Raw genomic sequence first — 17,951 nt, 5'->3', positions numbered from 1 at the left:
ATACATACTGTGCACATATCTCGCCCGAACCGTTCCTTCCTCTCAGTGGTTTTGTACACTTCTCCCGGTTATGAAAATGTTCCTTCTGCGCCACGCAGTGGGTGGTGACCCATCATACAAGTAAACAGACCAGAGAATTCTCCCCATTTGTCCGATCGCACTTTAACTGGCATCCCAAAGGTGGAATGGAGAGTTGGTGAAGAGGTATGATTTGGTCCTATATCTTGTCGATATAGCCTGGATGGAAGGAGGGTAGAACATAAAACAAATGGCTTGCGCAATGATATTAAATCTATCTTTTTCTTCTGGTAGTTCATAGAATACTCGGGTACCGAAAGCTTTGGTAGTGTAGGAGACAGTCACAGGAGTACATCATTTCGTTCACCACGAGGAAATGGAATAGTCAAGTCATGACGTCACAATTTTGGTTAATTGCCGATCGCCTATAGTCTGCTGAAGTAATATCAATGGTAAGGAAGCAAGAAATGATATGTAATTATTACAGTGGCAATATGAAATTTAAAGAAAGGCGTAGGTATACCTCTTCTGGTACATCATATTGGGTCATATTCCCAGAACCTTTTTTTTTAAATGTCACGAAGAAAACAAAACAACGAATGAAAAAAGAATCCAGAAGATTTAACCGGTAGTAATTCGTTTGATATTTTCGAGTGGTACGGGTTGCGCGAAACGATAACGTCAAAACGCGGGTTTATATATCGTATATTATACGTGGGAGAGAGAGAGAGAATCAGACAAATACAATGGTTTGTATAGGCTATAATACAAACAATTATCATACACACCTTAGAGAAAAAACAATTCTCTTGAAACAGTATCTGTGAATAAAGGTGGAATCTGGAAGAAAATATATTATAATGTAAAAAGCAAAACCAAATCAGCTACAAAGTTGCAAAACAGAATGGCGATTTCGTTTTCTTGTGATTAATTTAATTAGAAAACCACAAGGAGTAACACCGATCATTTGATATTGACCCTTACTTACTGAGTTCGAAATGAATTTAAGTGAACTTCCTCTTTCCCAGGAAGTTCCTCTTCTTCTTTTTCGTCGTACATCTACCCATCTCGAGTTGAATCTTGATCTCCTCCGTCACTGTGAAAACAAATCCCCCTGCGCTGTAAATCATGAAATAACGACCTGACTGCACAAATATTATGATATTACGGAAGGAAAGAGCGGAATAAAAGTGCTGTGCGTCATTTAATGTTCACAGTGGTATTTTCCCCTCACTTAATACATAAAAAAGAATAAGTTTACAAAGTTGTATTTTTGAATACACGTGAGAGAGAGAGAGAGAGATAGAGAGGCTAGGCTTTGAAGCCTATCAAGGCATTGAAGCCATATCATAGGCTTTGAAGCCTATCAAGAGTTTTGTATGTGCTTGCAAAAACTAGCTTGCGATCGGTTTTTTGTTTCTCTGCATTTCGCAGAACTGACTTGTGTATGCAACGCGAGTAGACTTTGTGCGTAGGCACACATATAGTCATACAATACTTGATTTGTAAAGCACAAAGAAGAAAGGGAAAAATAGAAATGAGATAATCACAGCGTTGTTAAAAATACTGATTAAAACAGGAAGAATATATATAATGCGTTGAAACGCGTTGTTACTTAACCAACCTATTAAATATACACAGCTTCTGTGAGCGCCGCCATATCTTGTTCCGGGTCCCGCTGCCAGCCGTGCGTTTCTGGCCGTTTAGCAATTGTTTTGGTTTTTATGTGTAAAGAAAGAAACGGTTGATTAATGGTGTTAGTATTAGTACCAGCTGTTATTCATATGTATCATGCGTTTAACATTTGAATAATACCAATACCCCAATAATGCATTTTTATTGAAACCAGCGGCCGTGTGAAAATAGCAAATATTTGAGAATGCATTTTAAAATAAATAATATTATTCGTGAGTTATACATTTTTTTTTTATAATAGAGTGAACATGTATCCATTAGTTACAGTTTTGTATTAATATAATTCGCAAATATTTGATTGAGTATACAATGAATAAATAAAACTGAAGTAGAAAGAGTTACTCACATGTTGAGGGATACATATATTATGAATACTCATCAAGCTTGGTTAATCTTTACCTGTCACAGAAAGAGCTGCAAACCTTGAATAATTAATATTAAAATCAGTTAATTAATGATTTATATACTCATTAATGGAAAGGAAAAATGCGCAATTGTTTTATGCGATAATGTCACTCATTCCCATCAGCAAACCAACACTCAAGCCAGTGCATAAGCACCAGTGACCTTTCACACCGTTACATCATCATTCAGCAACTACACTCGCCATATCTGTGCATCATCATGCAGAAGACAAAAGTTACAAGACGATACAGTTTGATCACAGTTGGACAAAACAAGAAAATGAAATGTGAGGGAAAGAAATGCATGCGTTAGATCTGCCGGTAGCCTCGAGAGAGAGAAAAAAAAGGACTGAATGGTAAAAACGGGACGATACAAGGACGATACAAAACAGTGGATTCGTCGCGAGGTCACGAGTTCATCTTCAGCTTTAATCGCAGAGTTCCGGAAGGTGTTTTTGTTGTTGTTGTAATTGTCGTATTTTTCCTTCTTAAAGGCACGGATTTGTTGTATTTACTCTTTCATTTCAATCCGTGTGTGTATATTTGTGTTGTGTATTTCATAGAAATATAAGCCTATCTTATCTTAAATACTGATTTGAAAGACTTAGCTTAAACTCTGTAAACTAAAAAAAAACAAAAAAACATGACACCCATACCTGAATGGACTCGTCCATATTCTCGTCGGAGGTACATAATTATGAAAATAGAGCCTTAAAACTTCCAGTTTTCGTAACCCGTTTTTGCCCTTCCATTTCCTTTTAACCCCTTCCAAAAGACTTTATTTGCATTTACCTATAATAAATACATATCACTTCTCAGTACCAAAACCCGTTGAATATTCTTTTCATATGCTCCTTTTGGGGCTAACCAATCGTCTCTGCCAACATCCCACCACCAAATCAGAAAGAACCTCATTTTCTATTCTCTTCATTCTTTCCATTGTTTTATAATTGCAAGTTTCTTGTTACTTTCAAATCATCCCACTTTCCTCCCTCAGAAATCGGCAAACACTATTTTGTTTTGGCTTGTATTGCTCTTTATTGGCAGAATTTTGAATATTCATGAATACCATCGCTAATTTAGTTGGATTGCCACTTCCAATGTGTCTTCCCCCACTGCACTAGCCGTGAACTTGACTACATACCTGCACAATCTTCGGGACGACATTTTACGATGGTGTCTTCACCTGATATGGTTTCATAGGTGAAGTCGGGGATAGGGCTATCACCCTTTTGGAATTCTACGCAAAGATACCGGAATTCTCCACAACCCATTTTATCTACAGCAAAGGGAGGGGTCTCCAAGGTGGGGAATGTAAGAGGTCCACCCTGCGGTAGGGTGGTCGCGGCGTCGATGGGGGTCAATACGTCGGAATAGATAGGATCACGGCGCTCGTTTCCTAACATGTCGCGGCTTGCAAATACGGAGACTTGCCACAGATCTACACCTGTCACCTCTCGGCTGTAAGGTTCAACGTCAACACTTGCTTCAATGAAGAGAGGGGAGTCAGTTCCAGGTACGTGATCTTCTGGGATTTCTCGAGACCATTCTAACTCGGTGAAGACAACACCTGAATGGAAAAATAAAGATGAAGAAGATATTCATAAGTACAGTTAAGTGTTTGGCAATAACTGTAGAAAATCAAGAAGTGATGGCAGTCATTTTTATGAGTAGGTCACCGTACTTCAAAAAAAGAGCAATTTTTTTCAACTCTAAGCTTTTGTTTATCATCACGCATCTTTTTATGTAAAATCTCATTAGAAGATAGAATCTAACGGTATGTGCTTTTAAACTATGACATGGGCATGCCAGAATATCCAAGTTTCCACACTTTTCGATCTCCGGCATTTATTTGATAGGTTTAAAAAAGAAAACAGGGAATCACTTTTTGAAACACATTTAGCAATTTTACGTACGCTAACATTGGCGAGTTGGAATAACGCAAATGGAATTTGGTTGGGTCTGTTGAAAGTCCAAAAAATAACTCTTACCTTTGCAAACATCTTCCATGCTAAGGCAGTCCACAAATGGATCTTGTACTGGCTGTGTCTCAAATGTATAGTCAATACTGGAAGCAGGATTTTTCGCCAATTCGAAGCACATGAATGGAACCTCATCACAGATGAGGCTAGATAAATCCACCTGGAAGTCCATCTCTTTGAAGGCGAGATTCTCACCAGTATTTAGAGTTTGGTCATCTTGTACAGCTGTCAAGATCTGTGGCTGCTCGTTAACACGTCTTCCTCTCCCGTTGGTGTTTGTAGAGAAGAAAGTTTTGACTTGCCATAAGTCCTCTCCAGCTACCGTTGTCGTCAGTAATTTATCTGTGGTAGCCTTCAGTTTGACTGTCGTGTCGGTGTTGTCGGTATTCTCCACAATAATGTCAGGACTGATCAGTGTTGCTTCTAGATCAGTAAAGACAACTCCTGTAACAAGATAGGAAAAGCATAGATTGAGATTTGCAACTCTAACCAAATCCTTGGAATTTTTCAGAATTTGCTTACAATGATCCGATTTTGTTTCTCGTCTTTTGTTTACAATATATCTTTAATTACCCCCTTACAAAAAGTATAAATATATTAAACACAGATGTCTGACATATACAGTGGCAAAACGACCATCATTCTACCAACCGATGATCCTTTCCACATGAACCATCTTTAAACTCCCTCTTTTCTTGCCCTCATCCCCCATCATGCCCCCATCGGTTAAACTAGTACTTACTTGACTGACATTCTTGTGGCTTGCAAAGCACCAATGAATCTCGAGAAACATCACCACGCCCTCCTTCCACAATAAGTGTAAATTCTGGATCAGGAGCGTCCCCTTTCAAGAATTCCATGCAAATGTAGTTCACGTCATCAATACATCCAATAGTTCCATATTCAAATTCTGTCTCAATACCATCAATATCGAGAGGGTCACCATTGGTAATGTCAGTGGAACCTTCCGCGTCATTGAGGATTTGGGCCACTTCTCCAAAGCGAGGACCATCACCCAAAGGATTGCTACTACCAAAGAGTGATACGCGCCAAAGATCGTCACCCTCTAGGTCACGTGTGTCATCCCTGAATGTGACGTCAATGTCGATAGATACAGGAGTCTCTTGGCCTGGAATTGGATTCTCTCCAGTCAGTTCCCAGTCGAATGTCTCGGCAAACACTCCTAAAAGAGATAAATTGGGATTGGAAAACAAAACAAGGCATGAAAACACTTGATCTAAATGTTATGACTTAGTACGAGAAAAGCTTTCTATATTATTACCTAGATAGGTTTAACTTACTAACTTAAAGTTTCTAATACTTTCTTCTAAGCCATACCAAATATATCGACACAGGCGTTGTTCGTAAATGTTACTGCTATATATCGGCTATTGATAGTCTGCTCGTTTTTAAAATCGCCTTTTCATGTCTAGATTTGGGTACTATAACGTAAAGACTATTTCGCTCGTTCTATACTTAAGATTCGTGAGCTATTATACAGATATTTGCTCTATTTTCTTCGTTAAAACCAAACAGCTATATATACGCTTATGCCTATAGTATAGTATAAGATATATACATATATGTATGACATGTTATTAAGTATTGTATGTTTCTTGTACAATGTAAAACGCGTGTGAATGGAAACCGGCCCTATAACATATACACACAAAAGATGAAGAACACAAAATGAGGCCAACCGGCTATTAGTCTGAAAAATGTTTTCAGATCACGAGGCTACCGGCAAATATCGCATTTGCACCTTCTTGTTAAGAGAAACACATTGAAAATATCATTCTTGTTTTGTTTTGTTTGTTTGCTTGTAAATGAATAAACACATAAATGAAATGAGTTTGTTTGACATAGAAAATCGAAATGATGAAAATAAGCAAAGAAAAAAAAACATCAGCTTGAAAGGAAACAAAGAAAAACATGGAATGTCATTCGTATTGAAACATAGAACGTCTTTCAATGGAAGACACACAAACACATTGACACATATACATATACACATACACGCATACATACACTCAAATATTATCATTGGTTTGACTCTACATGTACTGCCTTACACACAAATGTGTAACACACTGCATCAAATATGCTTAGTGGGCGGTTTAAGATTATTCTTTCATTAGTAACAAGAGGATAAAAACAATGTTAAAATATTTGGTCAGGACCAGTTGAAAAAGGCAGTGGTAACCGAATCTCAGCACTGTAGTTTAAGAGACAAAAAAGAACATCAATATTCATTAAATACGAAAAAGAAAAACAGAAAAAAAAACATCGACGAACGTCGTTAAAACAAATAAATAGTCTGTTCTATAAAGTTTTACCATTTATGTTATAACTGGTTTTCTCTCTGCTGATTTTTGCTTTTTTTTAGTTATTGTTATTGTTTTTGATACTGAAGTAAACAATAGTTCAATGGACAAAATTCCTCCAGAATATTCTGTTAAAATATTGAATTTCCTTCTATCGTCCATTCCGCTGAGATTGGGACACCCGTATATGCAAGTATAACTCCTCTGATGTTCTTTACAACCCCTCCACTACGCCTACCAGTCCATCCCCACCCCAATTCACCACCCATCCCATCCCATCCCCTCCACTCCCACCCCACCCCACCCCACCCCACCCCACCCTCAACAAGGATATAATCAGTTGTAAGCCCTTTGAATAAAATCCCTGCAGTACTCAATTATTTTACATGCAAAGTATATACTACAGTTTTATTGATATCAATGTAAAAGACTCGCTGTAAAACATTTTTTTTACAATACTAATGCAAACGGAAGGAGCTGGCAACATATCTTAACCATGAAATTTAGCAGGAATTAAGTACGTGTGTGTTTGTGTTGGTTTTGAAGTGGGGAGTGCGTTGGTGAGGGGAAAGAGGGGGGCGGTAGGGGGTGTAATGTTAACCCCATAATCAGTGGGCTTCCCATGTATGGCGTATTGTCTTTAAATGTAGTAGTGACGAAAATGATATCTTGGATCGAGGGATGGTTAAATGTACAATTTTAGTAACGAATTTAGACCAAGATTAAACTCTGAAATGCAGAGATTGAAATTTCATTCTTTGAGAGTGTCCCATTATGGCGCCTTTCTTTGCGGATTAAATTATCATGCATTCTGAGAATGCAAACCAACTAAAATGCAGCTCCAAATAGAGCTATACGTGACGTCACTCTTCGGTTATAAGAGTGAATACCACTCCTCTATTAAGAGTGATCATGTCCTAGGTACTCAAAAATTGAAATGCCACTCTCTGGAATTAAGAATCTAAGGACGTAAGTCATTACGTCACATGACCCTACGATTTTGTAGGACACATGGCTGATCACGATATTGCAGAATGCGCTATAAATATGTTGTTTTGAACCCAGTCTGATTCAAGCAACAGCGTATATAGGCTACTGTTTAGTATGTATCTGAGGTCACCATATGCAGGATCGGGTTTTTTTTTAATAGAATTTTCTTCACTGGTGTAAATCATTAAGTCCACCTCCGAAATCTCATGTGCGTGTGAAATGGAGTACGGATTTTTCTGTAGCACCCACCCAACGCCGTCGGCCATTCTTAACCTTAACCCACAATTTAGAAAGGGAAACTTCCTTTACAAATCTGATGTTAAGACACAAATCAGCTATACGACAAACATGTATCCACGTAAATCAAAATAATACCGTAAATACAGTATAAATTCAAACGAATACATATGATATCTGGATTGAATTACCTTTACAGGTCCCCAGACGAACGCATTTTGTTTGCCTCTCGTACTCATCCCGGTAAACTGTGTAAGTAAAATCCAAATCAAACTTAGGTTCTGGGTCATCCGTCATATTAAACTTGATACAAAAGTATTTGAAGTCAGCACAAACTCCCTCCGTAGCGTCAAATGAATAACGCAGTTTCTTGAAATTCCATCTCTTGTCCGGAGGTGCGTAATCTGATTTGGCTTTTGAAAATTCATGAGCTCTCTCTTTTTCTGATAGCACGTTAGCATTATACGAAAATTTTTCTCCAGAACCATCGCTGTTTCTACTGACCCAAGCGCCTATCCTCCACATATTTTCTCCTCGAATTTTCCTTGACGTCCGTCCTTTGAATATTTCTACGTCTGCCGCGAATTTGAACTTGTTTATTTTGCCCTCGGTAACCCTTGTACCTGCCGTGAATTGGTTGAACAAGTCATATAATTCCATTGCTGGGTGAAAGAAAAAACAAATAGTCAAGAGTAAGTATGTATTTATACACAGACATATTTAAGGAGTAAGGAGAGAAGGGAGAAGAAAGAGGGGGGGGGGGAGGAGAACGAGAAGGGGAGGCAGGAAGAAGGAGAAGGAGGAGGCAGTGAGCAGGCGGATGAGATGAAAGAGAAGAGTCGGATGAGAGACGGAGGTGTAGCAGGAGCAGGCAAGGAGAATGAAGGAGATGGAAAATGAGAAGGAGGAGGTGACGCAGGAGAAGAAAGTGCAAGGAGGAGATCGAGGGGGAGGTGACGTAATAAGATTTGACGGAGGAAAAGAAGGAGAAGGGGAGGAGGAGAAAGAAGAAGATGAAGTAGGAGGAGGTGACGTAGGAGGAGGAGGAGATGGCGGAGAAGGAAAGAAAAGGAGTTGGTGACGTAGGAGGGGTTAAGAAGGAGGAGGTAAAGAAAATATTACTTACTGTAAGGACACAGTGGACAGCACTCTCCGGGTATTTTGACAGGATTGGCACATTTTGCTGTTCCACAACTGATAATGTCACAATCTGTGGTACCGTTGCGACAAGTACACAATGTACAAGAGTCGATAGTCCATTGGTCATTATTTAATTTCAAATCGCCTCTAAACACACACGGTATCCTATCGCCGATGTCACTCGATGAAGCAGACACTGTAAAACAACAGAATAAAAAAAAACACACATATGCAAATGTTAGATAAAAGGCAGAAAGAAAACATCAACCCATGACGACTTCGATGTAAAGTAGCAAAACAGAATAACTGAAAGGAGCACTTTTTGGTTGCTCATAAGTTTACCAAAACCTACGATTATACTATTTGCTCAAACTGTATAAGTCAAACATTTATTTCCAAATCGAAGCTTAATGAATCAGCGAGAAAGTAATGAGCAGGCTTTGATCCTCAACATTTCGTCGCCTAGATAGAAGCGCATAATTGAAAAGAAACTTCAACAAATTATTTATATCGTTAGATGGTTTTAACATTGAAAAGCATTGAGAATGTACCAAAACCACACAGATATTGTTTAAGACATTCATGATCAAACAGGGGGATGAATTTTTTTTAACCACCCGGACCCCACCAACGGCGTACGCGTATTCACTGAGCGGATTACATGCGAAGGACGAACAAGTGGGTGGGGGGTATGGTAATTTGGTCACGTGACTGTAAGGTGCCTATCCCAGTTATCTCAGTTTACCACAATGGGCATGTTTGCCATGCAGAACATATACCGCAACATATACCATATTTATAAGTGAAGGGACGTAGATCGTCATTCATGAAATTTCATCCTAAATTTATTCTGCCTTAGCGCCATCACTTTTGATTCTCCACGCGTGGTGTGAAACTCATACTGTCAAAAAAGTTGGAACTGTTAAATTTAGTATCCTAAGCCAATTCGTAGCAAGATCTTTGCTATGAAGTAAAAGTAAAAAAAAAAGTAAAAGTTGATTGTTGTGATTTTTTCTATTACCCATATCTTCCCTCCATGCCGGAAGCAGTAACGATCAAGGATCAAATATACACAAATGCTGAAAGAACAACCTCTAAATCTTTGCCCATCATCAAGGATAGTTTTATGGTAAGGTGACCAGACGTCCCCGATTCTCGGGGACAGTCCTCGATTACAGTGTGCTGTCCCCGATGAACAAGTGTCCCCGAAAATGTCCCCGACTCGTCTAAATCTTCAGGAATTTTGAAAATATCCCACATTATTAGTAAAATAATTGTAAAACAAAATTTAGTCAAGTGTGCAGGCGCCGAACGGAACAGGTGGGGCAGTGTAAAGTGGAGCACTGTTAAAAATATGCTAGATCGATCTAGCCTAGCACTCTTTCGACCGTATAATTGGCAACTACGGCGACACAACGACACTTATAGTGTGAGCATGAGCAACTCACAAGCTCTCAAAGAACCACGTAAAGTAAGTGAATTTCATCTAAAAAAAGGTACATTTTTGAAAATAAAATTGATTTAAAAAAAGGTTCTAAGTATCACCATTTTACATCTAAGCACCTTAGGCACTTGAAAATTTTCCAAAGGGGAGGGGGACACCCCCTCCCATTAGACCCCTCCCCCATATCAGTCACGCAATAAATGTCCCCGATTCTAGTCAGGAAAATATGGTCACCCTATCTTATGGTGACACACAAGACTAAATACTGTCTGTTGCTATATCTATAGTTTTGGGGAAAACGTGCCATTGTTTTTAAGTACTTGTGGTTTCTGTTCAGTCTGATCTCAGTACAAACTGCATGGTCCACATGGTCCCTATATACCCTCATACTTAATACATGTTTCCCTGCCTTTTTCTCCTAAACAATTCTCCATGGTTTACGTTCCACGGTTCAGGTTGGTACTTTGCCTAAAGCGACTGTCCGCAGACTATATATGGGGCGCCGCCCAAATATGGATCGCGAACAATTTACGGTGGGTCGCTTGATCATTCAAGAATTATGGAAATTTATCTATAATATATACATAATAAACACTTTATGTTTGTTTGTACTCCGAGCATCAGTTCTGAGCCTGCGTGGGTGTCTAATGGGTCGTAGCTCAGTCCTCATGAAAGCTTCTGTGTTGTAGGGCCTACAAGTTTGTTGTCCGCTGGATTCAATTACACTTCTAGCTTGTGATCATGGAGGCAATAAATGACTCCACGAAGCTTGTCAAATGGATCTCAATTGTTTGAACAGGAGTGTGCATGGACAAGACAAAACAGTGATGGGGAAAGGTCGGGGAGTGTGAAAGACAAGCATCGCGTTAAAAGACCATCATGTGCCGTCAGCAGCTAGAATGCGCACAAATGAATAATGTTTGTAAGACGAGAATAAATGATTCATTTTGTTCGTGTTTCTTGCTTTTTTTTGTCACGAGCTTTGCCTATACGCAATAAATATTCATTAAAACAGATCCTACCCTTTCATCTCCTCACCCCTCCCCCATTCCTTGCGTCTTACATATGTTTCAACACTATAGTTTGAAAAGAAGGCAGATAAAAGATGAACTAACCTGAATAGTCGGAGAAGGACAACAACGATTCGCCATTTCCTCCCACAACGGAATCGACATCAAGAGGGTTTGATCTCTGAGATGAAACTGTCCCACTGAGACAAAGTAATATTACACATGTTGCAACGGTAACAACCAATAAGCGATGCAGGTTAACCGTGCGGTCCCCCATTGCCGCGATATTTTAATAAATACGGCTTAACTGTCCAGAAAACGTATCTCTTTTTCCTCCCTCTTTCAAATGGATATTATATATTGTCAAACAGAAATCATAATTGTTGTTAATATCTCAGAGTAAAGTGGTTGTACTTCTGACAGTTAGATCTATATATATATATATATTTATATATATAGTCTGTGCGTGCGTGTTAGTGTTCCAAATAATGGCACCAACGCCGTGCGACGTTGTGCTTTATACAGACTATTATGGGATAGGTTCTTTTTCTCCCCTGTCGCGATATCTTTTTCAGAGGCCAACTTCATCGGATTGTTACGTTAGCGCTAGACCTTGGTTTAGATTGTCTGTGCTGCAGAGCGTAGAATATTTACAACTATTTGATTATTTTATGCAACAGTAGGCTAAGTGCGGGCAGGCCCTTAGCCAAGAAACTGTAAGATGGAGGGGCACCAACTGATTTGTGGAGGCCTGGGGGATTAACAAGATTTATGAAGGAGCATCACGAATTCATGAAGGAGCATTCACAATGTTTAGGAGCGGGGGTGGGGGGGGGGCAAGGATCGTTTCTTATCACTTTATAACGATTTCTTTTCTTTTAACACTTGATGGTGGAACTGATGGAAGGAGGGGGGGGTCGAGGTATAATCGTCTGCTCTATAGAGGGCGGAAATTGATCGGCCCTTTTGTTCCTCGTAGTCCTGGGTACTGCTATCGAACTGTTTGCAGGTTACATTTGGTGTGAGATTGTGGTGTAAGTGGTAACATGTGGTTTGTATAATATTTTATTATAACCTGCATCATAGTAAATCAGAAAAAAATGTAAGGCAACCTTTGAAATAGCCTATATATATATTCCAAGAATATGTCGATTCCATTTCAAGTTTGATGCAACTGACTTTGTTATGAGTTAAAATTCCATTTTTTTTGGCCCCTAAACCGAGAGACGACATATATTTCTCATGGTTACGATGTCGAATTGAGGTCGACAGGGTGCGATAAGTTCAATTAATTCGTACAAAAAGGTTCCTCTTCTTTCTCTTCGTTTTTTTTAGCGGAAAGAAGTGCCAATAAGTATGACGCTATCCTTCAAGCTAGTCTGGCAAAGGCCATATTTGTTGGACCAATGTTATAGACCCAGGTGATACGGTACAGCCTCAGGGAAAAAGGAATAGGCACGGGGGGGGGGGTGGAGGGGAAAAAAGAACACATTCCTAAAGGTGCTCTCAGTGACTCTTGAATTTGACATTATTACATTAAGTGATGGATATTCCCACATGATTAATTTCTTAGAAAATGTTGAAGATTTAATTTGTATCACTACATGGGGTGGTTTAAATTAAACTGCAGAAAGTATATATATATATATATATATATATATATATATATATATATATATATATATATATATATATATATATATATATAATATATATAATATATATATATATATATGTGTATATATATATATATATATATATATATATATATATATATAAATATATATATATTAAGATATTTAGGTATAGCTAAATTAATAGGTTTTCAAGCTATTTCTGACAATAGGCTTATGAGTGAACGGAACGATTCTAAAGAAGATCCTCATCCTTAATCAACCTTTTTTTTTAATTGGATGATTTGCTTTCCAAAACCGTAATGACATTAAACAATGCAACCTATTAAGTTTAATTTCGTTTTGACATTTCACATTTAAACTTTGAAATATAGCAATAACATCCATAAGTATTCAAACACCCGATCCACACAGAGAACGTCATGCATGTAAACTACTGTAAATCTTAAAGTTTTGTGCCGAAGAAAAAAAAAAGCTGGATTCGTGCTATAAATCGGTAGCATATGTGCTATTAGGATTACAGTAAGAACTGAGGATAGGCTATGTTTAACTCCAACAAATCCAGTTTGATGCATTTGTTGGGATTACACATATCCTCAGTTCTTACTGTAAACCTAATAGCACATGTTACCGATTTATCATATTGATCAGCACGATCCAGTTTTTAGTGTGGTATACAAAGCTTTAAGATTTACAGTATAGTTACTGTAATCTATTGTGTGAATCGGTGTATTCCAACCACTTTATCATACAAATGTTACACATATGTACCTAATACTTAATAGATACATGTACTAGCAGTGTATTACCCTGAGTACCACTATATCTATCATGCAGTTTTCCCCATACCAAATCATTGTATAACGTGTTATATATGCGTTTGCATGGAGGGACTGCATATACACACACGGACACGTACAGTTCACACAGACACACCTCGCGACAGTATATTTGACCTTAAAAACAATTCCGTCGAAAAAGGTACCTTATAGTAAATTAAATCAGTCGATCAGCAGGACGCTACTAATTCGTATCTTCTGGGTTTTTTTATTTCCATCAAAAGGGTTCATTTGTAGATCTTTCAACCCCTCCTTCAAATCTTTGACCGTTGTTCTTATCCTTTTAATATCTGAAAGAGAAAAGGGGAAAACGGTTTGATTGGAATCGGGGGCCAACTTTTCATCGAGTGGTTTTATTAATTGTTCCGCGGCGTTACGTCTTTCGTTAAATTGAGAAGAAGTTCAAAGTTCAATTTTGTGGGACCAAATTAGTTAAGAATGAATGACTTATAAAATATGATACTAGCCATGCCTTGTCTATCTGTCATGGGACTTTCCATCATTCAGTGCGAGTACTATCATAGCATCATGAATATGAGTACAAATAGAATTCTATTTGGTATGAGTACGTATAAGTACACGGCTCTATTAACGGTTTAGAGTACTGAATCGTACACTAATATCAATACTATATTTCTAAAAGTGTATGGAGTGCCAATGCGAGTACAAATCCGTGAATACGAATACAAGTAGAATTTCCTTTGGTATGAGTACATATGAGTACAAGGCTCTCGTAGCGGTGTACGAGTACATAATCGTACACTAATATCAATACTAGATTTCTAAAAGTGTATGGAGTACCAGTATGAGTACGAACCGGTGAGTATACGAATACAAGCATAATTCCCTTTGGAATGAGTACGTATGAGTACAAGGCTCTCTTAGAAAAGTACCTGCAAAAACTGTTCGCAGTGAAGGGCATGTTGTATAAGGCTGAATAGACTTTGTGCAGGTTTGCAAACAGCTTACCAAGTACTATATTTTCGCATGCATGTGATTTCCAAGTGATTCACACAGCGAAGCGGTAGTAGTAAAAGTTCAGAGGCAACCGTGAAGTATTGATAACATGTGAAACATCATATCATTTGCTGGTCAGGAAGGAAATCAGCGGTAAGATTAGCTCTATCATCATGGCCTTGGGAAGCCGGTGTGGTATCCGTCCGAAAGTCTAATGGTCGACACAACCACACTTGATGCTAAGTTAGGGAAAACTGCTGTAGGCTTACTTGTTAAAACTGTCATGCTATATAACTTGATCAGAAATCTGGGGCCACCGTTCGAATTAAACTATAGCCACTTGGCGGCATATATATATTCAGGGCGATACCATATTATCCACCCACCCACCAGCCCCCCCCCCCCCCCCCCCGCCATCCGAAACAAGGAGTGTTAGCTCAGTGGTTAACGACAATTCATAATCATGGACGTTAAATGTGAATCTAAGAGACTGACTTCGGTCAGCTTGCGGCTTTGATAAGCCAATGAGTCTTCGCGAGTTCCTGCTTGCACTGAGGAGGATCTAAAATACATACATACATACACACATACATACATACAAATGGAAAAGGGTTAAAATGCACCGAAGTCACAAGTATTGTTCAAGGCAATTCAAGACACAAGTTATATATCATTTAAGGCTGGTCAAATCCATTTGTCTTTCTGTCTTCACTGTCTTCAGCATTGACCTAAAATATGATAGAAAGTATGGGAAACATGGTCACCTATGGTCAAGCTTCAACAACCATTTTAAGGCGAGCCACTCCAAGAAATTTGCGGTTGTATCTGTCTAATTGAATTGAGAATGATAAGGAGCGACAAAACTTCGAGGAAGGTATTTTCGAAAATGTCATGATTGCGGCCGAGGATGACGATGACGATGATAAGGAAGGTGTCCGATGACCATGACGACTCTAATCGGTGTTCGGTGGTGACGACGATAACAAAGGCGATGAATCTGGACAGGACGGCAGCGAAGATGATGTAGATGACTATCAAGGTGAAGAAGACGGCTTCAATCGGTGTTCGGTGGTGTCGCGAAGGATGACGATAACAAGGAGGGTGCCAATGAGCATGTCGACTCCAATCGGTGTTCGGTGGTGTTGCCAAGGATGACGATAACAAGGAAGGTGCCGATGAGCATGTCGACTCCAATCGGTGTTCGGTGGTGTCGCCAAGGATGACGATGACAAGGAAGGTGCCGATGGGTATGTCGACTCCAATCGGTGTTCGGTGGTGTCGCCAAGGATGACGCTGACAAAGAAGGTGCCGATGAGCATGACGACTCAATTCGCTGTTCGGTGATGATGCCTATGATTATAACGATGGCGATGACGATGAGATGATTATATTCATCACATTATTCATTGAGTTATTTGATTTCTATGAAAATAAACAATGCGTTGAAAATAAACATCTAGACCAGAACTTAGAAATCGATGTCCTAATTTAAATATATTTCATATAGTTTGAAAGTAGCTATATCAACATTTTCATTAACACTCAACGTTTCCATCTCTTTGTGTCACTTTAGCATATCAACATATACTAAAGATCTCTCTGAAATCATTCTTTAGAAGAAACATGAAAAAGGACGCGAAGCAACATATAACCGAGGTCGACCAACTGTTTACGACTCACTCACTCACTCACTCTCTTCACCTCTCTCTCTCCCTCTCTTCATAAAGCAAAATAAAGTAATAAATTATGTTTATGTCGATGTTGCTCCGTAATATTTCAAATCTTTCTTTCTTTCTTTCTTTCTTTTTTTCAAGAGTATTTTGGCCTTAGCCGCATTGAGGTCACCATTAGTGTATGACGGTCTATGCGGATTGAGCAGATGAGAAAGTGCCAAAAAGTCTAAACAAAATTCCTGAACACCCAAATAAAAACATTTACCAATAACAGTAAAAATAAAAATAATAAAATAACAATAAAACTGTATGCTAGCCGAGCTATTGCGTATGTCTGTCGGTTTGGGAAACAAGAAGAACAATGGAATCCCTTTATCGGTTCATACAGTTGGCCCTCGGTTACCCTGTGCTTATATACACGTATTCAGGCGCAGTACTACTCCATCTCTATCTTCATTGGGGAGGGGGTGGGGGACTGGTGGTTGGGAGGGTGGAGGTGGGGCGGATGGTGATAAATCATCTAAGTAGGATATTCGCCAACTATATCTGAGTATACTCCAAGTCCCTGCCTCCGTAGGTAAACTCCCAAGGCCGGGCCGGATTTAGACATGTGGAGGCCCGTGGGCAACCTTCAGTGGTGGAGGCCCCCCCCTCCAGTGATCGCCGTCCTGTGGGAGGTGTGTAAGGGGAGGGGTATATTTTTTCCAATAATTAAGGGTTCTTGGATGCGAAATGGTGCAGTATTTTGTGATTTCTGAAGTAAATTTTGTGATTTCTGAAGAATTTTCATTACGGTATGTAGGCCTGTTTGCCTGCAAAATTTTCAGTACAAGTAAAAAGGTTGCTACAACCTCTCTCACTCTCAGTACGAACGAGCAATCATGATCAATCATATAAACCTTGATATAATACTTACAATACGTATATTTACAGACCAGGCATTTTTTCGAGACTTGACCCTTGCAAAATCTTGGATCAATTTGTCGAAGTCAGTCTCTCTGAGAATGTCATATTCAATACTCATCAAGGTCAGATGACTGAGCCTATCATGACCCATTGCAGTACGGAGTCTGTTCTTAGGGTTAGGGTTAACCCTAACCCTAACCCACGATAGTGCAATACAAAACGAAATCCAATATAACATAACAACCCGATACAGGCCGACGTCGTCTGCTCTAACTGTCTCAAAGCGATGCGAGATGACCGGCGAAGTGGAGCTGGTTGGTGACCACGTATCCGCAGATGAATCCGGGAAAGAGCCTGCTGTTTTGCTTCCTCCAAGGTGAGACCGGTTGAGGCTCTGATGTTATCATACCAGGTCATCCGACGCCGCCCACGACTACTCACTGTGCCCAGAACGGCACCTGACAAGAGGTCCCACTGGAGACCCTGTTGACGGGCGAGGTGGCTGAACCAGTCCATTTTTCTCTGCACAATAGTGTCATAGGTGAATAGCCATCTACCGTCTATCATTCGCATAAGTGACTCGTTGGTAACGTGGTCGCTCCAATTGACACCTAGCAGCCATCTCCAGACGGTACGACCAAAAGCATCCAGTTTGGCTGCATCCGAATTCTTAATCGACCATGTAGTAGAGCCATAGG

At 39.3% G+C, this 17,951-nt stretch overlaps 1 protein-coding gene across 1 annotated transcript; it reads right to left on the bottom strand.

Moving 5' to 3' along the window:
- Window positions 1-1,737: 1,737 nt before the first annotated feature.
- On the bottom strand, window positions 1,738-11,734 carry LOC139964656 (uncharacterized). The gene is made up of 6 exons (XM_071966446.1): window positions 11,350-11,734; window positions 8,777-8,986; window positions 7,842-8,312; window positions 4,842-5,282; window positions 4,109-4,543; window positions 1,738-3,687 (listed from the first exon to the last, which is right to left on the bottom strand). The coding sequence occupies exons 1-6, from the start codon at window positions 11,519-11,521 to the stop codon at window positions 3,254-3,256; spliced, it is 2,163 nt and encodes a 720-aa protein (XP_071822547.1). The 5' UTR covers window positions 11,522-11,734; the 3' UTR covers window positions 1,738-3,253.
- Between the last annotated feature and the right edge of the window lie 6,217 nt (window positions 11,735-17,951).

Source organism: Apostichopus japonicus, chromosome 23 (assembly GCF_037975245.1).
Source record: "Apostichopus japonicus isolate 1M-3 chromosome 23, ASM3797524v1, whole genome shotgun sequence".
NCBI lineage: Eukaryota > Metazoa > Echinodermata > Holothuroidea > Aspidochirotida > Stichopodidae > Apostichopus > Apostichopus japonicus.
Note: the sequence above shows the minus strand (reverse complement) of the source record. Positions and strands in the feature narration are given on the sequence as shown.